Source organism: Gossypium hirsutum, chromosome A10 (assembly GCF_007990345.1).
Source record: "Gossypium hirsutum isolate 1008001.06 chromosome A10, Gossypium_hirsutum_v2.1, whole genome shotgun sequence".
In the NCBI taxonomy this organism is placed as follows: Eukaryota; Viridiplantae; Streptophyta; class Magnoliopsida; order Malvales; family Malvaceae; genus Gossypium; species Gossypium hirsutum.
In genome coordinates, this window is record NC_053433.1 from 34,202,000 (window position 1) to 34,227,829 (window position 25,830).

At 30.2% G+C, this 25,830-nt stretch overlaps 1 protein-coding gene across 1 annotated transcript; it reads right to left on the reverse strand.

Annotated features, from left to right (window-relative positions):
* Positions 1-13,081: 13,081 nt before the first annotated feature.
* On the reverse strand, positions 13,082-14,169 carry LOC107896054 (ethylene-responsive transcription factor 1B). The gene has a single exon (XM_016821204.2). The coding sequence runs from the start codon at positions 13,777-13,779 to the stop codon at positions 13,180-13,182; it is 600 nt and encodes a 199-aa protein (XP_016676693.2). The 5' UTR covers positions 13,780-14,169; the 3' UTR covers positions 13,082-13,179.
* Positions 14,170-25,830: the final 11,661 nt, after the last annotated feature.

Sequence of the window (25,830 nt, forward strand, 5' to 3'; positions counted from 1 at the left end):
TGGCACTAGAGTGGCTCGAAGCCATAATTCGTATCTCCTTGAAGTTTCAGCGGAGTAGATCAAAGCTACAAATCTCTTCTCCCTGAAATGGCACTAGAGTAGCTCAAAGCCACAATTTGTATCTCCTTGAAGTTTCAGCGAAGAAGATCGAAGCTACAAATCTCTTCTCCATGAAATGGCGCTAGAGTGGCTCAAAGCCACAAGTCTTATCTACCTGAAGTTGCAGTGGAGCAAATTGAAGATAGCAAATCTTATTTCTCTGAAGCTGCAGTGGAACAGATTGAAGCTATAAGTCACAAATCTTATCTCTCTGAAGTTGCAGTAGAGTAGATCAAAACAAACCTTATCTCTCTGAAGTTGCAATGGAGCAGGTTGAAGTCGCTAATCTTATCTCCCTAAAGTTGCAGTGGAGCAGACTGAATATAGCAAATTTTATTTCCCTGAAGTTGCAGTGGAACAGATTGAAGCTATAAATCACAAATATTATCTCTCTGAAGTTGTAGTAGAGTAGATCAAAACAAACCTTATCTCCCTGAAGTTGTAGTGGAGCAGGTTGAAGTCACTAGTCTTATCTCCTTGAAGTTGCAATGGAGCAGACTGAAGATAGTAGATCTTATTTTTCCTGAAGTTGCAGTGGAACAGATTGAAACTATAAGTAAATAGATTTTATCTCTCTGAAGTTGCAGTAGAGCAGATCAAAACAAACCTTATCTCCCTGAAGTTGCAGTGGAGCAGGTTGAAGTCATAAGTCTTATCTCCATGAAGTTGCAGTGGAGCAGGTTCAAAGCTACAAACCTTATTTCTCTGAAGTTGTACTGGATTGGAATGAAGCTACCTGAAGAAGAGAAGATACAAAGAGGTCAAGATTCTGCAAGACCAGTCAAATTTGGCCCTTTTTAAAGTCTTTGCTTCATTCTCGTTACACGAAAATGAGCAAAGAGTTGCAACTGTAAATGCCCAAATTTGTTCGGGCCCAATAATCAATAGTCAAACAGCCTATTAATAGTCTATTACATATAGCCCAAATGAAAAAATTAAAACAAGCCCAAATGGCCCAAACCCAATTGACCCATTAGTCAAACTAGGGTTTCAGAAAAACTGAAACCCTAGCTAATCCTCTGCCACCAGCCGCACCTGGCCACTGCCTCCATTGGTCACGCCTGCAGCACGCAACCACCACTGTCGAGTCACCTCACCACTTGCACCGCCACCTACAAAAAATTAAAGGCAGAAACGACAAGCAAATTAAAAACTACTTTGTAAATGGCTATATAAGCCTTGCAATGTTATGTATTTTTCTCTCTGGACATGAAATAGAACAAAAAAAGAGATTCAAACACCAATAGAAACATTCGATCATAGCAAGAAATACTAAAACAGAAGAGTTAGATTCGGATAAAAGGTGTTATTTTCGATCTATTTTCATTTGTATTTATTTACTTTTCATAACTATTTATACATATAAAGATCCATTTATTTTCTTTTATTGTTTATACATACATATATTAAAAATATATCAAAAATATAAAAAAAATAAAAAATACCATTTTTGGGAGTTCCGGCCACCGTGTGCAATGGCCAGTGACGGCGGTCGATGGTGGCGATCAGTCGGATCTCTCACCAGGCTAAGAGCATCTGCAGAGAAAAGAAAAGGGAAAATGAGGATTTTTTTTTAAAAAAACAAATGAAAAACTGAATTTTTTTTTAAAAAATCTGTCTTAAATAGCCAATCGAAACGACGCCGTTTCCCCTAGGACCCGCGCCTTGACCCGACCCACTCTAGGGATCCTCATGTTTTTGGTTTCTGGGATATTTACGGCGCAGTCCTTCCGCTTTTTTATTAATTTGTAATTAAATTCCTTGTGATTCATAATTTTGGCCCAGAAGTTTACTTCGAATTTTAATTTAGTCCCCTATGAAACGCGCGTTTTGGAGGTTGGGGATTATTCCCCTTTTGGTCTCCATTGTTATTCGCGTGTTCAAAATCGATCTTTTTTTCTTATTTTACTTCCATATTCACCCCAAACTTTCGTTTTAAATTCGATTTAATCCTTTCCCATTATTTTGTTATTTTATTTTCAAATTAATTATTTTTATTATTACTTTCTATTATTATATTTATCATTATTATTGTTTCATTGCTATTACTACTAACACAATATATTTATTTCTATTATTTTTTGTTATTGTCATTGTCGAAACCATTTTTTTTAAACTGAAAACAAACATGGGAGTCGCCACCGATCCTTTTCGTTTAGGTGTGATCAATTCACCTAGAAATTTGATCATTTTAATAAAATATTTTGATTTACTAAAACAACGATTTTGGTCTATGAAATTTGAGAAAAACGGGTTCGGGAGTCGGTTACGTACGAGGAAGGATTAGCACCCTCGTAACGCCTAATTGGTATCTAATTGATTAATTAATGTCTTAATGTCGAAATTTAAAAACTTGAAGAGAATTTTAGAATACAATCCCTTTTTATTAGTGTTAATTTTAAAACGCTTGAATAAATCTAAGCGGATGTTAAAGACCTTCTTGTGCCGAGGTAATTAAATGTCACATCCAACACATTAGGACATGACATTTTAAATTATCGAGAATAAGCTTGTCTTTTGATTTTCAAAACTTATGCATTTTAATTTTAAAAGGTTATTCGGTCATTTGGGTCAAATGAAGAAAATCGAAACCCAATACATTAGGGCACGATCTCTTGAATCCTCAAAAACGGAATATTGCCTTTATTATTTTTTAAAATTTTGAATAAATATACATGTAGTGTTTAAAACCATGCATATCTATTTTATTTGGGTTTTAGTATAAAGAATGAACATTTAAACATGGCTCATGATGTGATTGGAATGATAATACGAATAAGCAACATAACAACATATCTATAATAATGAAACAACGAGCATGCAATGGCGATTATCAATTAAATCTAATATTAATTAAACAATAACATAAAAAAAAATGAAAGAAAGAGGAATATGCATAACAAAATAAAATAATTATGAAAGCATCAAAAAGAAATAAATAAATTACAAAGGAAGGTTAAGATACCATAACGATGACAATAGTAAAATTTGGTATAAATAAGAGATTTTAAACAATTATATTTCAAAAGAATATATATAATAATAATAACAACAAGTAGATGGATTAATACATAATGGTGGTAACGATAAAATAATACGAACGATAAGTCTTAAAATAAGGAAAATTTTATAAATTTATTTATTAGGGATATAAAATAAAATAGATAAAACGAGTATACATTATATAAAATTTAAGTAATTTAGAAGTAAGAATGATAAATAAATGAATGAAATAATAAAAATATAATTTTTTTTTTGCTAAAACGGATATAAACAAAACTATATTTAAGCATTTGGAAAGCAAATGAATAATGAGCAAGTAAATAAATAAAACAAGTAAAAGAAATTGAGTCTAAGTATTTTTAAGAAAAATAACAAATATATGGATATGTGAAACAATTATGGATGATAGAAATTTAAAATAATAATAATAATAATATAAATAGTAATAGAAAAGCAATAACAGAAATAGTACCAATAATAATAAATAATAAAAGTAATAATAATCACAATAATAATAATAATAATAAAGAATAACAATAATACAAGAACAAAAGAATGGTGATAATACTACTACTACTAAAAATAATAATGATAGTAATAGCAATAAAAATAAATAATAATAATAATAATAATAAGTGATAATAATTAGAATAAAGTTAATTGATTTAATAACAAAGTAACCAAATAGCTGAAAATGACTAAATTGGACTTAAAGCAGGAGTTAGGGGTAAATTCGAAACAAAAAAGAGGGAGGAGGATCGCATTGCAACACGCATTCAACGTGGAGGGACGAAAATAGGAATTATCCATTCCCTCCAAAACGGTGTCGTTCAGATGCGGGCTAAAATGAAACAGAAATAGAATCCTTAGGTAAAATTAAAAAGATAAAACAATGATAGGACTAAATTGGAGCCAGCCTCAAATGTGAAAGGACTAGGGGCGCAAATAGACCCCTAGTAAAAAAACACACGGATCCTAGGCAGTTTCTAGGTCGGGCCGAACGGGTCCCCTCTCTAAACGACGTCGTTTCGCGTTGTAAAAATCTGCCCTAAACGACGTCGTTTAGCAGTTCTTATAAATACAAAAAAAAACTTTGGAAAACCTTCATTTCTTCTTGAAAACTTAAAAAAAAAATAGAGAGCTTTCAACTCTCTAGTTCTCCAAGCGCCAACGGGGCTCCGGTCATCGAGCCATGGCCATATGTCGCCGTATGCGACGGTTGAGACCCCAACAATGGTCTTCTTCGGCCTATTTTCCTTTTCCGTCCAAGATTTGCGGTCGAAATACTAGAAATACACTCGCGGCCATCGGAAGGATTTGAGAAAACTATTCGACTTTTGATCCCCTAAAAGGTAAAAAGATGGTATTTTTATACAACTATCTATGTATATACACTATATTCAGTATGTAAAGCATGAAAATATACCCTTGAATAAATCTTTTTGCTATTTCGATTTTCATATATTGCCTTTGTCTTTTGAATATTGAAATAAAATCCCCCCGATTACAATCGTTTTTTGTTGGCTTTATAGTCGATTACAAAAGTTCTTTTTTACTATTTGCTTTCTACTGTTTCTACTCTGTCTTGCGTGTCTCTCTACTCCGTTTTTGTTCTTTTTCGGCTTGTTTGCAGATTTGTGGCAGTGTTGCAACGGAGAAGGTGCTGACACCACGTGAGGAGCTGCGCGGCGCAAAGGCTAGGGGCTAGGGTTTTCCATCCAAAAATTTGTTTATGTTTTAGGCCATGGGCTTAGGATTTTTTTTTTGTATTTTGGGCTGTTAATGGGTCATGTAAAAAAAACAATGGACTATTATTATTTTGATTTTCTTGATTTCAGGTTTCTGGTTTATAGGCCCCGGGCTAAATTGGGCCTCTACAGTCATTATTAATATATACTATTATTATTAATATATTGCTATTATTATTACTAATATCACTATTACCATTTTTTATTACTGTTATTATTATTATTATTATTTACTATCTAATATATTATTATTACCTTTTTATTATTATTACTATTGTATTATTACTATTATTATTATTATATTTTCTTTTTTTGTATTTACTTACACGTTATTATTTTTATATTAACTAATTTAATATATATATTTTTAAGCACACTTATTTTATTTATATATCATTACTTTTATTGTTATCATTTCATCATTTATTTTATTTATATCTTTCTAAATAATTTCAAACTTTAGATTATTTATTATTTGTATTATTGTTATTATTACTATTTATTATTACCATTATTATTACTATTATTTTTACTTTTATTACTATTACTATATTATTTTTATTTTTATTTTCTATTACTATTATCATTATTATTAATACTAATATTAATATTCTTATTATTACTATTATTATTATCATTAGTATTATTATTTTTTACTACTACTATTATTATTATTATTATCAATATTATTATTATTATCGTTTTCATTATCATTGTCATTTTTATGTTGTCATGTTTTATATTTTTTATTTACTTATGTATTTGCTTATTTCATTTTCCTTATGCATTTGTTTTATATTTTTATATTACTAGCCTTGCTTTTATTTCATCTTTTTATAATTATTCATATTATTGTTATTGACAGTGTCGCACCTATTATTATGTTATTATACGTATTAGTACTATAATTTGCTTTTATATTTCATTATAAATCACGTCATATTTTTACTCGATACATTAAAATAATTCTTTCATAAAAGCAATATTCCATATTTAGAAATTCGAGAAAATCATGCCCTAACTTACTGGGTTTCGATTTTTCTCATTTAACCTAAATTACGAAATATTCTTTTAAATCGTAATACAGATTTTGAATAAAAGTGCTTATTCTTGGAGATATGAGGTGTTGTGCTCTAACTCACTGGATATGACATCTTGTTACTTCAAAATAAGATTTTTTGTAAATAAAGGCAATGTTCGGTATTTGTAAGTTCAAGAGACCGTGCCCTAACTTATTGGGTTTCAATTTTCCTCGTTTACCCTAAATAATCGAATATCCTTTCAAAAAGGGTTAAAATACACAAATTTTAAATAAAAGGCAAGCTCACTCTCAAAAGTTCGAGATGTCGTGTCCTAACTTACTGGATGTGACATTTTATTACTTAGAGACGAGAAGGTCTTTAACATTCAAGTTTTCTACAAAAGAGGGATCGTATTTTAGAGTCTTTCAAGTTTTTTTAATTTTCGACACTAAGACACTAATTAATCAACTAGGTACCAATTTTTGGGTGTTACTTGCTAATCCTTCCTCGTAAGTAACCGACTCCCGAATCCGTTTTTCTAAATTTTGCGGACCAAAATCATTGTTTAAATAAATTAAATCATTTATTAAAAACAACCACTTTCACGAGGTGATCCGATCACACCTCATCAAAAAGATTGGTGGCGACTCCAATGTTTGTTTTCATTTTCAAAACCAAAGTCGACCCTGTTTTTTCAAAAAAATGGTTTTGACACTGAGCATTAGGGCTCAGTGGTACTTTCATGATTTAAATAAATAATCAATAGATACATGATATCAATGCAATCAAAATGTGATTCAACTATCAACTAAGTCATTTTTCATTTCATGCCTCAAGTGCACAATCTAATACCATATTTCATCTAACATTTCATACATGAATATATAATTTCTTTTATCTACATATCTCAATTTCATATATATATATATATATATCATATTACAAAGTCCATTCATTTCTTCACTTCTAACTCGAATTCACATATCCATATTAGCCCTCAGGGCTCATTTTAACCGATTTGCATGATCTTTCACATGTCATCTTTTGATACTTTAACATTTATATACAAGATGTATCATTCAATATTAGCATTTCATATTAACGTCTCATAGCATAGTATTTGTTTCATTATCCCTATCAACCAAACATAGACTCAAGATGGATACACAGATCATTCAACTATCACACCAATATATCTGGTACTCAGTACCTCATCAATATGTTCAAAGTGTAAATTGCGCTTTGTGCCTCGTCAGTATAAACCGAAGTAAATCTCATATACCAATCCTGTGGCATGGCAACTATACCCAACTCTGCCTGAGACATTTAATAGGATAACCAATGTTTTCAAGTATATATATTATATATTATATGTTCCACAAATCATAATTTCATACACAACCAATTACATCAAGCTCAATTTGATCCATACCATTTCACATCATCATATACATACTAAATCATGAGACAAGTAAGGTTCTTACCTTAATTAAGCTAGTTTGTAACAAGGCATATATATACATATTGAATTCAGATAATAAAAGTACAAACCTTAATAGTTACTCGTCTACAATTCTTGCCTTTTCCTTCTCTTGAGATGGCCCGACGTCATCTTTAGTTATATTCAATAATTCAATTATAAATATGGTATTAGTTTCATCTAATCACACATGAAAACACATAATCAACATAATTTGCATTTTATTCATTTTAGTCCCTACATCCGAAATACTCATATTTTTTTATATTTACCATTGAGTTTGAATCAAATCTCATATTCTTTCATTAGTGACCTTGCACTTTTTATTTATAGCATAATTTCGTATGCTTTCAATTTATTCAATTTAGTCTATCACAAAATTTACTATCAAACTTTGTTAAAATTTTTAACCAATTTTATCATTTTTCACTACCTTGTAACTTAATCCTAACATGTTCAAAACTTTTACTTCAATTTGTCATCAAAATTAAGCTTAATTTTATCAAATATTCAATAATGGCAGCTTGTGTTTAATTTAATATTTTACAAAAATCTAACACTTGTGTCTCTTAAATCAAGCTTAAAAGACTATGAATTCATAAAATTATACAAAGAAAAGCATGAATACATTGTCAATTTTGGAACCGAAATTGAGAAATGAAAACAAACTTTATTTTTTCTTTCTTTAGTTTGGACGGTGGCCTAAGGACAAGATGAAGACATTGTCACATTTTTCGACACTATCTTATATCGGATCGGATCGTTACATTAACCATATTTCTCTTCCAAAAATAACATCTATTAAAAATTAATACTTAATAATTACAAAACACTCATAATATGATAAGAAAAGTAATTTTTATATATAAAAGAATCCAGATGCTTAAAAAAATATTTTGATAAGGCAAGACAAGATAGAATCTTAAACAAATCCCTGCGAAAGATTCAATATTTGTTGATTTCCCTTTTGTAAGTTGGGTTTTTACCTTATTATTGGCATTCTTGACAGATACACTGCATGGACATGGGTGGTGCCTCTATCCACTGCCTTTGCATGTTTTTATTTTTCCGAAACGAAATCAATATTCTGATTATTGAATTTTGTTTTTCAATTAAAGAGGAAATGAGTTATATTAGAATATCTAAAAAATACAGATTTTAGACACTAATAAAATAGTCGCGTCATTAAACTTTTAAGATAACAAAAAATTATCATACACTCATCTATGTCTGAAATGCTCTCCAATTTAATTTAATTTTAATTACATTACTTAAAATAATTAATTTTTTAAATTATAAACAAACATCTTTTCTTCTTTTACAAAATTTAATCATTTTGTTTTTCTTTTCTATAAGTTAATATTTTTTTTATTTTTGAGCAACCAGTTTTTTTAAAAAAAGTAATTTTGTACAATTTTTTTATGTCATTGACACATAATTTTAGAAATTATTTTATCCTAAACTCGAACATTGACCTTAAACCTTGAGCCCCGAATCTCGAAGTTTAGGGTTTGGGTTTGAGATTTAAATTTTAGTGTCTGGGTTTGGATTTTGGGTTTAGAGTTTGGGGTTCAATGTTCAAGGATCAAGGGTTCGGGGTTCAGGATTTAGGGTTCAAGTGTTTAGGGTTGTGATTTTATGATTTACAAGTTTGGGATTTAAGATTTAAGGGTTTGAGGTTACATGTTCGGGGTTCGAGTTTCTAGATTTAGGGTAAAAAATTACCAAAATTATGTGGCAATGACATGAAAAAAATTATTGAAATTTTATAAATAATTAAAAAAGGACCATGAATAATATGGTGGGAAGAATTCATAAAATAATTTCTCTATGGATGAATATATAATAATAATTTTATGTCTTTAAAAGGTTTTTAGGATACGTACTAAATTAATAAAATTTTCTTTTACTAAACTAGTTATTATTATTTTATGAAATGAAGTGACCAGGTTCAACTAACCGTTCTATGATGAAATTGGGACATTAAACGTATTGCATCATGAATGAGCTTTTAACGCCCTGTGAAATTTCATGAAATATCAAATATACTTTTTTGAATTCACTAAATTCAGTTTCTCACCCACGGCTCTAAATGTCGTAGTCAAGAATCACGTGACAATTTCAAACCTAAAGTGGTTGTCTTAAATATAATTGTTTACTTGGATTAATAATTATTTTGTGTTTTTACAATTGATACCTCAAAATGTTTAATATATTGAAGTTTCAACATTTACGTTCGGTAGTTTTTAACATTTTTATTTTTTAGTTGAATTTAATTTTTATAAACTTTTAGAAAAAGTTAAATTACTCTTTTTTTTAATAGAAATATTAATTAAAATATTATTTTTTTAACGTTGTTAGTGTGATAAGTTGCATTATAGTTCATGTATATATCATATTAACATAATACCGTATGACTTATATGTCACTTCAACAAATAATTCAAAAATTATAAAAATAAAATATAAATCATAATTAAAAATTCAAAAAAAAAGCATAAAGTACGCATGCTTTTGTCATGCAAGCTGTTGTTTTAAAATTTTAACATTCATTTTTATTATTTTTAAAAAGTTGATGGTCAAATTTGACTATTTGTAAAAGGTTGAGAATTAAATTTAATAAAAAATAAAGGTCGAATTGACAAAATATATAGACATTAAGGGATAAATTCGATATTATGCATTTGAAATTAAAATTTAATTTTGAAAGTGATTATTAATTGAATATAAAAATATAACTCAACCAAGTATTAAGAGGGGAAGTAAATTATAGATTATTGGGAAAGAAAAAGATAGTTGTTGCCCATTTTAGAAGCAATAGTAAGGATGGCCCAAAGAGATTATCTATTTGTAAAATTAAATGAAGAACTAATTAGATCTCTAACATAATTTACTTTGATCTTCAACAAATGAAAGCTGGTCATACATTTTCTTTCCTATGAAAAGGTGCTTTTTTATGTTGCATAAACTTTTTTACTTGAATGAAAAAAACAAATCAAATTAGGACATGTTACTAAATTAACTAAACATAGAAGAGTCTAGATATGCATGCAAAGAGCTCCATTTATTAGAAAGTTTGAAATAAAATCAATTAATTATTTTTCTTATTATTAGTTTGGTTTAGACTATAAATAAATTATACTTATCCTCAATTATTTTTTTAATCTTTATGAATTCAATCCCGTTTGAATTTATTATTTTTATTAAATTTATTGTGATATTTTGAAATAAAAAAATATCTACATGGTTATTATCTAACAAAAAATTAATGTTATAATAAATTTAAATTTAATAAAAAAATTTAACGGTATCCATATTTAGACATAAAATTTAAAATTTAAAAAATAAAGAAATTAATTTTCATGAAATAAAAATAGATAAACTAAATTTCAATGAAAGATATAAAAACTTAGAAATCACTCCTGCTAAAACTGTTTTACAAACTTAATATTTTTATTGAATTTCTCTTTAATATTGGACGAGTCTTTTGATTTATACAAAATAATAATATTGTTATTATTATACATCTGCTATGAAAATAGAAAGGAGTCAAAAGAAAACATAAGATTTTACTGTTTTAGTAAAAGGGCTACCAAAATTTTCAATTTGCTTTATAGTTTATACTTGTTTTACCTGTCGGTGTGCGAAATTTATGACCAACTACTGCAAATATATTAATAAAATAAGTAGCCGTTTCTGGACTTCAGAATATTTGGACGGTTTTGGGCTTTAGCCCTCTACTCTATAACATGCTTAATATATAATATACGTTTGGTATATTTTTTTATTCTATAATTAATTTAAAAAAGTTGTTATGTGTTTTTTTTAAATATATATTTATATAAAATATTTATTAATTTTTTTACTTACTTATAAAATCTAAAAACTTTAGTAATAGTATATTAAAATTATTATTTATATATTAAAAAAGGTTACTAAAAAATCTCTTTTGAGATCACATTTTAAGTTATAATGATAAAAAAGAAAAAAGAATACATATTATTAATATATACCTAAAAGAAGGGGTTAAAAAGATTGAGTTTCAATATATATATATACTAAAACATTTTTGTAACGAAAATGGAAGTATTACTAGATGAAGTTAGAGTTGAATTCAAATGAAAGTATTGAGTCTTAATTTTATAAGAAGAAATATAACTGATGCGGCAGTCATTCCATACTATTCTCGATGCATAAGTTGATTTAGCAAAAAAAAAAAAAATCATAAACAACCGTTACAAAATTCAATCAAATTCATAATTAAAATATATACAAATAAAAATTATATGTAACGTGACTTAAATTAAAATAAAATTTTAAAAATTTATACATAATTTGTACAATTTAGGATTCGAACTTAAAATCTCATATTTTTTATATTTACTATAAATACTTTCAATATAATTGAATATTTTATATTAAAAGATCTCTGTCACTTTATTTTATTTTTAAGTAATTAAAAATTCAAATATAATTACATTTTCACACACTATTAAGGTTTATTTAATATAAGGCTTGATTATTTTTTATATGAGATAAATATAGCACTTATTTTATGTCACAAGTTATTTTTATATAATAAATTAATATTATTAAATATGAGAATATAATTTTAGTTTTCATTTGATAGTAATTCAATTTAATTGCAACTGAAGAAAAATCTAAAACGCAAACTCAACAAACTTTCAAATTATTTGCTCTTTGGATCTTTCCTGAGATATTGTCAATTACTTTATTATTATTTTATACATTTAATAATTTTAAACACAATATAAAGAAAAACACTGTAAATATGACCATTTTAAAAATGATAATATAATTTATGTACGTGATTGAAAATATATAAAAATAAATATATTATATTCGTACAACTTACCAAAAAAAAAAGAAAAAGAAAATACGACATGCTAATATATATATATATATATATATATATTTGAAAGAGATCTAATGTTTTCATTTCTATTAAAAAGTATATTTTTCATAAAATCTAATATTTTCATTAAACTGAATCCCATGTTCCATTATTGACAAGTAATTTGAATGAAGTTGCCTTTCGGTTTACATCTAGCCTATAGATAAAATTATTAAGAGCTACGTATCATAATTCTAGAAGTGTCTTATTTAAGTATATATTTATTTGTAAATCATAACCTATGTATTCATATACTACTTATGTTCTTTTTATGTGATAATCATGTATAATTCACCATATATTTATATAACGTTTAAGAGTATTATGTGAGTTTAATCCCAACAAACAACATCTTCCACCTTAATTAGCCATATATATTGATTAATTTATTACAAATTTACATGCTATTTAAGTATCAATTAAGTTGATATCACTAGTATTATAATAATTTATATGTAATCAAATCAAATTAAGGGGTTTGAAAGGTATGAATAATTTAAGATTTGCATAAAAAAATTTATAATCTATTGATATCCACATATATTTATGTTTATGTTAGAGTATAAGGGTGATAATGCGAAAGACATTATTCTCTTTGAATATTCTGAATACCTATAATTTTGTACTCCAATCTAAAGAGCTAATCCCTAAATAGACGAAATCATTGCATTTGAAAAATTTTGCATAGAGAAACTCATATCTGTTTAAAATACATATCTATTATTATATTTACGTATTTTATTGAGTTATTATCACTCTCAACTAAATTTTAAATTCAATAATAAATTTACCAAAAACCTTTTATTATAATCGAGGTTAATTTTGTATTTTCATATAAAATCTAAAAATATACTTTTGCATACTAAAATATTAAGAATAAATAGAGATGAACAATAGTATATGTTGGTGTGAATTAGTAAGGTGTAGCAGTTTGAGCCAAAAGTTGTTCCAAGTAATCTGCACCTAAATCCTCAATCACCATCACATTGTTTATCCTCACATCTCTTTCCTTCTTACTTCTACCGGTCATTTTCCTTCTCATAGAATGTGTTCTCTTTAAAGCCACCACTGGCGAACACCCTTCTTCTTGGTTACACTTCATTTCCTCCAGCGACTCCCTCACTCTTTCCACCGGAAAGTTGAGTATGGCGGCGCTGCCTCTCATAGCAAAAGCGGCTTGATCATAAGCCAGAGCAGCTGCCTCTGCACTCTCAAATGTTCCAAGCCATACCCTTGTCCCATGTCTGGTTGAGTCCCTTATCTCCGCCGCGAACTTCCCCCAAGGCCGCCTTCTTACTCCTCGGTAACACTTTTCTTTCGTCGGACTACCCTTTTCCGTTGAGCTTGATGTTTCCGTTTTGACCTCGGTGAGTAGGCCATACAAAAGCATCTCCTCGGAGTCGTTTTCGTTGAAAGGAAGAGAGTTGTGGTTGAACGGAGAAAATTCCGACGACCCGAATGATGATTCCGATGAGGAAATGGAATTTGGGGACTCAAACAGGAAAGAATCCATTGATCTGCTCTGTTTTTTTTTCTCAACTCTGTTTTTTTGGTGCAAGTGTAGGGGGTTTAATGCAGAGCAGTAGTTTAAGATTTGGCTCCTTTATATACTTCAAATTAAGGGAGGGAGGAATTAAACGTAAAATACGACAGCGTAAAAAGGTTTAACAAGCGGCAAGGAAGATGACGTGGCATTATTTTATTGAATATTTTTAAGGTTAAATGAACACGGGGTCAATTGGAGCAAGGCGGCTAAGTCAAAGAAAGTGACGTCACTACATGATCTCAGCTTTGGTTGGGGATGGAGCTACCATGGGGTCTTGTCCACGTGGATGATGGTGACAACTCAGCTTGGCAGTTGGAAATAACGGTTTATATTATGTGAATAAAAATTTGAAAAAAAATAAATAAAAGAAAGTCTCCTTTTTTTAAGTATTACAAGTAGGATACAAATTTACGTGATAGTGAAAATAATTATCAAATTATTATAATACGGATTAATCAAGTAATTATACAATAAAATCAAACAATTTCAAGTATAAATAAATTAAAAACTACCACAATTCAGATTAAAGTTAATAAATTAGACTAAAACTTAAACATAATAATTACATACGGTGAAACTTAAAGATTATGTATGTATAATAAATCTCAAATTTAAATATTGAAGACTTAAAAAACTCTGAATTTGCCAACTAAATCAAAATATTAATGATATCTTTTTTTATTTAAAAAATATAATTTTTTTTGAAAATCAAACTTAAAATTAATATTAATTAAAAACTTCAAACATAATTTTTTATCACTTAATTCATAATTAAATATTCACCTTTTTTAAATATAATATTTAATTTGCATTGCTAGGAATGGATATTCATTTTATTTATGGTTGTTCAATGAATGGAGGCAAACATGCAAAGGACTTAAGTCACACATGTCCCGACAATGAAAAGCACTATCTGTTTAGTATCAATACTACCATCTATTTAGTGTCAAATTCCTTGTATATGGAAATTGGAAAAAAAAAGAAAAGAAAAGACATAACTGCAAACGCTTCATCAGGTTGGATTGAATTAAGATGTTAAAAATAATTAATTATTTAAATTTTGATTAATTGAATTCGATCGTCTATGCTCATATTTATATATTTTTGTTAATTTAAATAAAATAATAATTAAATTGAATTAAAAAAATATGTATATAATACATAAAAAACAAATAAAAACAATTTATTATAAATTTGATTTCAGTAGTAGAGTTAAAGATCAGTCTATATTTTAAACCGACAGAATTTTTTTTTCAAAATTAATTTTTCGAACCTAATTTCTTTTTATTCAAATATTTCTTAAATATTGAATATAAATTTGAGTTTGAACAAATAGCTTGAGCATTACAATTTTTATTATATACTGTTTAAATTATTTCTAAATCCCTCAAACCTTAAACTTATGCACTTAATCGTATTCCAATTTATATTGCTGAAACAATAACAACATCAATGGACGATGACAGGTTGAGTCGTCAATCATACAACGCTTGTTTAGTATTTCATTATCCCCCGAGCCATTCACGGAGGAATTGAGGCAAAAATAGAAAGAAGGAAAAATTTGTTAAGTTGATATTAATATACGACATCAATCTTAATTTAAGTGTAAACATGATGGATTCTCTTAATAAAAGTCAAGATGACCCATGACTGCAAATTGAAACGTGGATTGAATGTTTAAATGAAAGGTTTAAGAAACTCCATGGATCCTTCACTCCACAATATCTACATTAATTCCTTGGGAGTTTAATAACGAAAATGGAACTTGTTAGTACTCTGATTCTACCATTTCTCATACAGTTGAAACTAGAAACTGTGTTCCAGCCGCATTTTGGAATTTTACTGTGAGCTCTAGAAAACGCATTAAAATTTTTGAGGTTTATAAAAAATATTTAGGTTTAAAAAACACTAAAAATTTGAATAAATCTGAAAAATTTTAGTATTAACTTGGAGTTCACTGTAAAAATTTTTTCGTTGTTTTATCATTTCATTTTCTTCCCCTTCATACAGACTTTGGTAGTTTTTTTTAATCTGTTTAGATTTAATTACTATAAAATATATAAATATTAATATTGTTAAAATTAAACATCGATAATGACAATATAGAACAATCGCAAAGCAATAAAAAAAAGAAAAATAAAACACACATATTTTACATGGAAATCCTTTCAGAAAAAAAATCATGGGCAGAGGAGAATAAATTCACTAATATTGAAAACTAAATAATACAAGAGGAGTTTCGACTATATGTATTTAAAGGTTGAAAAACCTTATTCGGCCCTTGGCCTTAAGCCCTACACAGATTCCTTTTTTTTGCCACTTTAATTTCTTTAACAAGAATTCAGGTTACACAACTCTAACAATCTCCACATTAACATGAATTCTTAACGAACAAGTTCTCCACCTCTTCTACAAAACCCCTAAAGGGGTATTCTTCAACAATGAACACCAACCAAGTCCAAGCAATGCTCAAACTTGGTTATAGGAAGTGACTTAGTTATCATATCCGCAGGATTATCATGAGTACTAACTTTGCTCACAATAATATCACCATGAGCAATAATATAACGCACAAAATGATATCGAATATTAATGTGCTTTATTCTCTTATGAAATATTTGATCCTTCATAAGGAAGATGACACTCTAACTATCACAAAACATTGTATTGATTTGAAGGTCTTTACTAAGTTCACCAAAGACTCCCTTTAACCAAATAACTTCTTTACAAGCCTCAATAATCGCCATGTGCTCAGCTTTAGTAGTAGACAAAACAACTGTAGTTTGCAATGTGACTTTCCAACTAATTGCACAACCCCCAATAGTAAAGACATACCCTGTGAGAGATCTTCCTTTATCAAGGTCTTCGACAAAATCAAAATCAAAATCAAAACCAACATACCTAACAACTCCATCTCTAGTTCTTCCAAACTATAAGCAAACATCAGTAGTACCTTGTAAGTATTTGAAAACCCACTAAACTGCTTTCTAGTATTCTTTATCGGGATTCGCCATGTATCTACTAACTGTACTAATTGCATATGATAAATTTGAACGTGAGCAAGCCATAGCATACATGAGAGATCCCACTACACTAGAATATGGAACATGTGATATGTAGTCAATCTTATTATTTGATTGCGGTGACAAAGCTGAGGAAAGTCTGAAGTGGGCTGCTAATGGAACACTAACAGGCTTAACACTTTGCACATTGAACCTATAAAGAACTTTCTCAATGTACCTTTTTTGATTTAGGTACAATTTACATGCTTTTTTTATCTTTGAGAATCTAAATCCCAAGTATCTTCTTTGCTTCTCCCAAATCTTTCATCTCAAATTCTTTACTAAGATGGGTTTTGACTTTTCTTATCACTCATTTATCTTTGATTGCTATAAACATGTCATTAACATAGAGGAGTAGATATACAAATAAACCATCACTGTTTTTCTTTAAATAAACACAACTGTCAAAGTTGCTTTTTTTGAAATCATGATTAGTCATAAATGAATCAAACCTCTTATGCCATTGCCTAAGTGACTGTTTCAGGCCATAAATGGACTTTTTCATCAAGCAAATATAGTCCTTTTTTTTTGAGACTATAAAACCCTCTAGTTGTTGCATGTAAATTATTGGGAAATGTACCCATATTACAGTAAACATGTAATTGTTCTCTATCTATTTGAAAGATGAATAAATAAATAAAGTTAATTTCACATTTCACTATTATGTCTTTTGTATTTATGTCTTTTATATTTTTCATGCATATCGAAATTGTAACAAGCAAATATTAGCTCATTGATTGTCCAGTTCAAATTGAAGATAAGTGGCATTGTAAAGAATGTTTACATCGTGAGAAAGATGACTTACTTTAGTAGATAATCTAAATGAGTCCGTAATCTTGTAAAAGAATCAATGTGAGCAGTTGATTCAGATACTAAGAATGATTATTATGTCGTCTACAATTTCAATTAGAGAGATGGCTAGTCTTGACTATCAGAGCAGTTGACTCCACGAGTAGAGAAATAGATGTATTCGTTGGTAGAATGATACATTAAACTGGACCCAAGATGAATTAATTCTGAATCCGTTTGTGAATTAATTTACTTGTGACGTTCACGGTGTGATTTACCTAAATTCTGAGTTAGTCACTGTCCATGCGTATGCAACTCATGTGCTTTGATATAAGTACAGACTTATACTCTAAAGATGATCGAGCCCATAGCCAATATGTCGGGTACATGACTTGTGTATGTCATGGCTTTACAAGTAACAGTGAAATTCATAGCTCAATTGAATAGTTAATGATATCCTCTCATTGGCATTATGTGGATTGATAAATATGGAACGTGGCCACGGGTTGCTTGTTCTCTAACGAGCATTTTATCACAGTCATTTGTTGAAAGTGATCATATTAATCATTAAGAAGACACAATACTGGCAATGAGATAAAATAGGATTGTATTGAGTGAACAGCTTTAACTCAAAGGAATCAAGGATATCATATGAGTGTAACACACACATGATGAGGTCATTAGATAAAGCAGTTGAATGGATTGCTTTCGAAAAGAGTATATAATAAGGAGTTTTCAATTATGGTACTTCTTGTGGACTACCTCCATTATTAAGTAATTGCACTAGAGCGTAATTGTATATGTTCGATTGGTCCCTCCGCTAGCTCAACAAAAGCTCAATACGACTGTATTTGAATCAGAAGAAAATTCTACGACTTTGGGAATAATTTAATTGAGTGGATTTATTCAATGTGGAATTAAATTAGATGGTCATAAAAATTATTCAACTAGAGAATTTGATTAAATAATTTTCTTGAAAAATTAAATTGGAAAATCTAAGTGATTTTGGAAAAATTAATTTTGATCAAGTAAAATTAAATTAATCAAATCAATTAAAATTAATATGATATTTTTGGAAGTTAATCTTCAAGTCAGATAATTGATCCCACAGGTAATTGAACTTGAAAATTGGACCTAAGATTGTAAATTGAGCCCAAGAACCCAAAATCAAGACCAAGACCCAAAAACAAGTTGATCAAGTAAAATTAAATTAATCGTCATTGACCAGGACTAAACCCCAACAGTCGAACTGGCTCAGGGTGCCATAAGAATGTCACACCTGCATCATCAAACATGGCGGTGTTGGTCTGCGATGGCAACGTTCCAGTTTTCGACGACAGTATCCCTATTGCCGACGGCGGTTGGTCGTCGATGGTTGAGCAGTGGAAAAGTTACATCCCTCTTGGAATTTCACTAGAGAATTAGATTTTAGATTCATTATTCCAAAAATAGTATTATTTTAATAGTTTAATATTAAATTTAATTTTATGTTTATCTGTAGATAAACATTCTATTATTGTAATATCTCAATTTTGGGCCTAGTCAGAATAATGGTTTCAGGACCACAAATCCGATGAGGAAAATTTTATTTTTATTATATTTTTAAGGTATAAAGTTTCACGGAATGATTTCATGAAAATTTCGTTCAAAAATTTTGACGTTTGGGCACTTAATTTAGTCAAAAGGACTAAATCGTAAAAAGTGTAAAAGTTTAGTTCTACATGCTAGAGGTGTCCAATTGTTATGAAATTTTAAATTGGAGCTCCTTATATGGTAATTAGACCATTGGTTAAGTAAGTGGACAAAAATGGACATGGTTAGACATGTTTCCAAAGTTTTTCATTCACGGCATTTTAGTCATTTAGTTATTAAAATGAATTAAAAACAAAATCAAAAGCCAATTTTTGTCCATCTTCAACATCTTGGCTGAAATTTGCATGGAGAAACCATGGCTAGCGTTTTTCAAGCTTCCAAACTCGATTGTAAGTCCGTTCTAGCCTGATTTTTAATGATTTTTACATTTTTGCAATCCCCGTAACAAGATCTATCTATTTCTACGATTAATTTGAGCTAGGGTTCATGTTTAAAAATTGAACCATGTGTGACATGCATTCATTTTGGTGTCTAATGGTATAAAATGAGTGTTGGGTGTTAAATAAATGACATTTACTAAGCGATTTTTGATGAAAACGTTTGAAAGGACCATTTTGTAAAAGTTGTAAAAATGGTATAAAAGGGTGTTTTGATGATAATTTTAGTTTTCTATAGTTATGAAAATGGTTCGGCTAGGCCTATAGAGTGAGAAAATTGAATAAAAATCACTTAACGAGCCTAGAGGTAAAAGTGTAATTTTGACAAAGTTTAGTGGAAAAAACATAAATTTTCCAAAATGTGATTTTTGGATCACATTAAATAACGTGGCTAATAATTTGACTAAATATGATATTATTGATCAAGGAAAATGAGGATTGGACCTAGATCGGGTGAAAAATGGGAAAATCGACGGTTAGGTTCTTTTTGCTATTTTGGTGCCGAGGTAAGTTCATGTGTCAATAATATTGCAATGCCATATTTGAATTGAAAATTCTAATTTGTTATTTGCACGAATGGCATGATTTAATATATTGAAAAGTGATGAAAGAATGACGTATAAAATTTGTGAGAACAATGATATATGACTAGTAGCACATGAAATGTTTGATGGTTCAATCATTGATGGCTTGCTATATAATAGCTTAATATATTGAGAATTTGATATAACATGATGTTTTATTAAGTTGGATAACTTGTGAAAGGGTGAAAAGGAATGTAAGTTTGTATGTAAATAATATATCGATACTTTTTATATTATTATATTCGTTATTATATGAGATCTGGCTGCCTATAGAATGATCATTGATGTAAATTACGAATCGAAATAGACTATGAATGAGTTTGTTAAATGTTGAAAAGTGAGGAATTTCTCGGTTGAACCTTCGGAATAGAAATGATATGAATGATCCATTATGAGAACATATGTGTAGTACTATGTGCAGGCTACTATGTGTTTAAGATGGTTTTAGGTCACGTGTGTAGTAGCAAATGCAGGCTATTACGTGTACCAGATAGTTAGGTTGCATGTCTAGTACTAAGTGCAGGCTACTATGCGTACCCGAGAACTTCAATCACGTGTGTAGTACTAAATGCAGGTTACTACGTGTATTACATGGTTAGGTCATGTGTGTAGTACTAAGTGCATGCTACTACGTGTACCAGATTGTTGGTCACATGTGTAGTACTAAGTGCAGGCTACTATGCTTACCAGATAGGTTCGGTTACAAGGGTGATAATATGAGCAGGCAACTGTGTATCTGTTATTATTCCGATGAGTTCAACGAGAAATTGACTAAGTGAAAATACATGTGAACATGACCATGTGATGAATAAGTGCAGGTATATGTTTGTGGAAATTTATGAGCAATGTGCTCGATAGTTGAGCGAACTTTCGGTAAGATGGGATGGAGTAGGTGAAATTATGTAAGAGTGAAATTTGTAATAAAATAGTTTTGGACAGTAGTAGTTGTGTAACTTTGAAAAATCACCAAAAATCGTGGAAATTGAATTAGAGGTTGAATAAAATATGAAATTAAAGCTTATTGAGTCTATTTTCATATAAAGGAAATGATGTAAGCACGAATGTCATATTATTAGATATTTGAATTTTTGTGAGACAGGGTCAGAATGATTTTAGAATCTCCTGTTCTGATTTGGGAAAATCATTAAAAATTATACAAAAATAATTATGGATTATAATTTATATGTTTAAAATCCTTAATGAGTCTATTTTTTAAAGAAACAAATGGAAACATTATAAATCTTGTACAAAGAGATAATTAATTTTTATTGCAAAGAGATCGAAACTGTCAAATAGTGAAACAGGGGTGATTCTAAAGAATAAACTGTACTTATTGGCTAGACCAAAAATTCTGAAAATTTTATGGTAAGAAGATATGTGAGTCCTGTTTTGGGGAAAAGTAGCAGTTCTCAATTTGGAGTCCTGTAGCTCCGGATATAAATAATTTAGTGACCATGACTCAAGAAAACAACTTAACTGGACTTTGAATGAATAGAGAGGAATTGAAAAATGACATGTTAATACATTGTTTATTATTTTGCATGCGAGCTTACTAAGCGTAAAGCTTACTCCCTCCTTTCCATTTCTTTTAGTGTTGTTAGGCCGACTCGGGGTTGGAGATCGTCAGAGGCAGCATCACAGCCAATATTTTTGGAGTGTTGATGCATATGTCAAAAATATCAAGTGAGTGGCATGTATAGGGACCTAGTTCTATGACATGTGTTATTATGATTTGGCTAAATGTATTGGCCTATATCGAGCTATTGTATATGGCCATAAAAGGTGGCTTATATTGATTATGGTTTGTAAGTCTAGCTAATCATGTTACGTTTTAATGCATATGATGTGATGATATGAATATGTTTGTTTGCCATGCATGGTTGGTAATATGTCATGTGTGTTGAAGGTATGTTTTATGACCAATCGAGGTGGTCATGACCATGGATTAAACGTGTAATATGGTAATAAGATGATAGTGCCTTGAATATGGATGTTTGATGTATAAGTTAGTAACCATAGTTTAATGGTATAAGTGATTAATGAGATGACAAGTTCAAATGAATGTGTAATAATGTGGCTAGACTAGTTTATCATGAGTAGGTGGAACATATGTATAATGATGAGCTAATGTTGAATGTGTCTTAATAAAGGGTGTTTAATCACTAAAATGATGCCATGAGTTGTAAGTTTGATGTGTATAAGGTTGTAAGGGTTTATGGGAAACATGAAGGCTTGGAAAATAGCCTAAGTGTTAGCCACACAGGCAGAGACACTGCCATGTGTCTCAATCGTGTGGAGGACACGGCCTAGCACACGAGCATGTGGCCTGGCAGTGTGGTTCAAATTATTTTACTGATGTCTCAAACAGAAAGTTAGATGGGCTGAAGACACGGGCGTGTCCCAAGCCACACGGGTGTGTATGACCACACGGTTCAACACACATGGGCGTGTGACTCTCCAAAGCAAGAAATTTGGTAAGTTGTCCAAAGTTTATCGAAAGTTCTCGGTTTAGTCCCGAACCACCCCGATGTATGTTTTAGGTCTTGATGGCCCATATAAGGGACGATATACATGTGTTTGAAAAGTTTTAATTTGGACACAAATTTTATGGTTTTTGCATGAATGACTGTGTATGTGTTCGGCAATGCCTCGTATCCTATCTCAGTCTCGGGTACGGGTAAGGGGTGTTACAATTATTTTAATAAGATTTAATATTAAAGTGATTAAGTTTAATCATAGTTGAACTCTTTAAACACTCCCTATATAAGGAGAGCCTTGGGTCATTATTTTATACACACTTGAATTAAAGAGAATGTTGTAGAGAGAAAATTCTCTAAAGAGATTATTCCAAAAAGATTTTAGAAATATTTTTCTAATTTAAAACTTGACCCATTGCAAAATTACCACACTGGTAATTTTTGTAAAAAATTTTCTAATTCGAAGGGAGTATAAACTCAGTAGACATGAGCTTGAGGATAGAGGAGAAGACTACTCGGTCGAAGTGCTCATCCTAGGCGAATCGAAAAGGTGCAATTTTGATTCAGTGTTTATTACTTTAGATAACACAACCAAGATTTTGTTTTGGAAAATTTTTTAAAACTTTGGCTTTTTCTTAAACTTATATTTTGTTACGTTTTTCAAACCAGTTTTTCCAAAATTGGCATTAGAGCCAAGTTATGTTCTATCTATAAGTATAAAGAGATAATCAAAATAAATTTATCTTCTTTTTAAATGATTTGATTAGATAGAAAGTGACATTCTTTAAATCTTATGCATGTTTTGAGGTGTATATGGGAATTGATGCCGTAACACCCCTGACCTATGTCCGACACCGGGACAGGATACGAGGACTTAAACACGAGCAAACATACAAAATTAAGCCTTAAAATTTCATTCAAATCAAATTCATTTATACATATGCTTATTGTCCTTATTACGGGCCTACGAGGCCCCATACATACATTGGGAGTGGTTTGGGACTAAATCGGGAACTTTAGAAAACTTTGGGAAAATATAGAAAAAAATCATGAAACAGTGGCACATGCCCGTGTGCCCTCGACGTGCCCGTGTCCTCAGGCTGTGTAACTTTCTTTTTATGACATCAGCACCAAAATATAGTCACACGGCCGTGTCATACGTTCGTGTGGCTAGACCGTGCGGTTGATTAATATTTCATAATTTTTCACAAAATGGTTCAGACTTCACACGGCCTGGGCACACGCCCATGTCTCCAAGCCGTGTCCCTTACACAGTCAAGACACACGCCCGTGTCTTAGCCCGTGTGTTTACTACTGGGCATTCTATTTTGCAAAACTAAAGTGCAGGGGACACACGACCGGACTACAAGCCCATGGGGGCAAACCGTGTGTCACACATAGCCTAGACACATGCCCGTGTGTCTACCCGTGTGGACAATTTTGAGGCTATTTTCCAAGCCATTTGCCACCCTCAAATGCTCACTCACTTATGCATTTTTTATGGCATGCATCATAGCATATTTAGTCACTCAAATACTCACAATCTTGATTAATCCATGACTTTGTAATGTCAACATATCACATGTTCAAACCGTCATGCTTTCATATGGCATTCTACACTAATTTCATTTTTATTCATCCTTATAAACCTACCTTCAATCTACTCAATTATACCATAGCTATGGTCATACCTATTAGTCCCAATTCATTCATTAAACATATGTGCCATTTATCATATCCATTACCAACAAGCAACCACCAACCATATCACAAAGCATAAACACATTGCATGCATGCATAAATAATTAGGGTTACAACCCAAGAAGCAAATATAAGCCACATCTCATGGCCTTATACAAAATAATCATAATACCATCATGAGCCAATACATTTGGCTAATCAATATGACACATATCACAAAATAACCAAGTCACCTGTACATGCCATATTCGAAATGTTGAGACTAACTATACCCAAATGTTCAATTGATAGTGCGTTCGAGTCTCCGACGTCCTTCGATCCCAGAGCTAGCTTGGCGATACTATAAAAGATGGAAAGAAAGGGAGTAAGCATTAAAGCTTAGTAAGTCTATATGCAAATAACATGCTATCTAAACACGTATTTAACATACATTTAACATAATGAACACAAATTTGTATTTCATCAAACCACTTAAACTTGCTCATCACATAAACAGCCTTATCATAAGTTCATCATATACCAAGGCATTACTCAAGAGTTTGGTTTACATACCTATATCAACTCATAACATAATCTCTTACTTTCTCGTCTTTGTCATATACATTATATTACACTTTGAATTACCCGTTGAACACTTGGAATACTATCGGATACTCGAAAAGCTTACACATGGTGCCTCATACGTAGCCAAAGCTGTAACATCCCGAATTAGGGCCTAGTCAGAACAGCGGTTTTGAGACCACAAATCTAAATTAGAAATAATTAATTTATGATTAATATGAGGTCTATTATATAATTTCATGCTTATGTGAAAATTTTATTAAGAAATTTTTATGGATAAAGTGTCCAATTTGACATCTAAGACTAAATTGCAAAAGTTGCAAAATGTGAGTTCTAGAAGCTTTAAGTATGAAATTGCCATGGATTGTTAATTAGAGGTCCTTAAATAGAAATTTTCCCAATTTCTATTTTTATGGACAAAAATGGGCATGAATAGGAAAATTTGAAAGAAAGGCCTTAAGGGCATTTTTGTCATTTGGTTAGTAAAGAATAAAAAGGGAGAAATAAGTCAAAAATTGTGTCCATCTTCTTCCTTCTTAGCCAAGATTCTCAAAGGGCCATAGCTAGGGTTTTTTTCATCCTTTCAAGCTCGATTGTAAGTACACCTAGCACTATTTTTAATGTTCTTTATGTTTTAAAATCCTTGAAGCATGATCTAGCTATTTCTTTCATTATTTTGAGCTAGGGTTCATGTTCAAAAACTTACCCATGTGTGACATGCATGTATTTTGATGTTTAATGGAGGAATATGAAAGTTTGATGCATGATAAACATCTTTTATTAAGTGGTTTTTCATGAAAACACCTAAAAAGGA

What these genes read in the sequence shown, in the direction of transcription:
- LOC107896054 (XM_016821204.2), bottom strand. Translation starts at nt 13,779, where the DNA reads ATGGATTCTTTCCTGTTTGAGTCCCCAAATTCCATTTCCTCATCGGAA.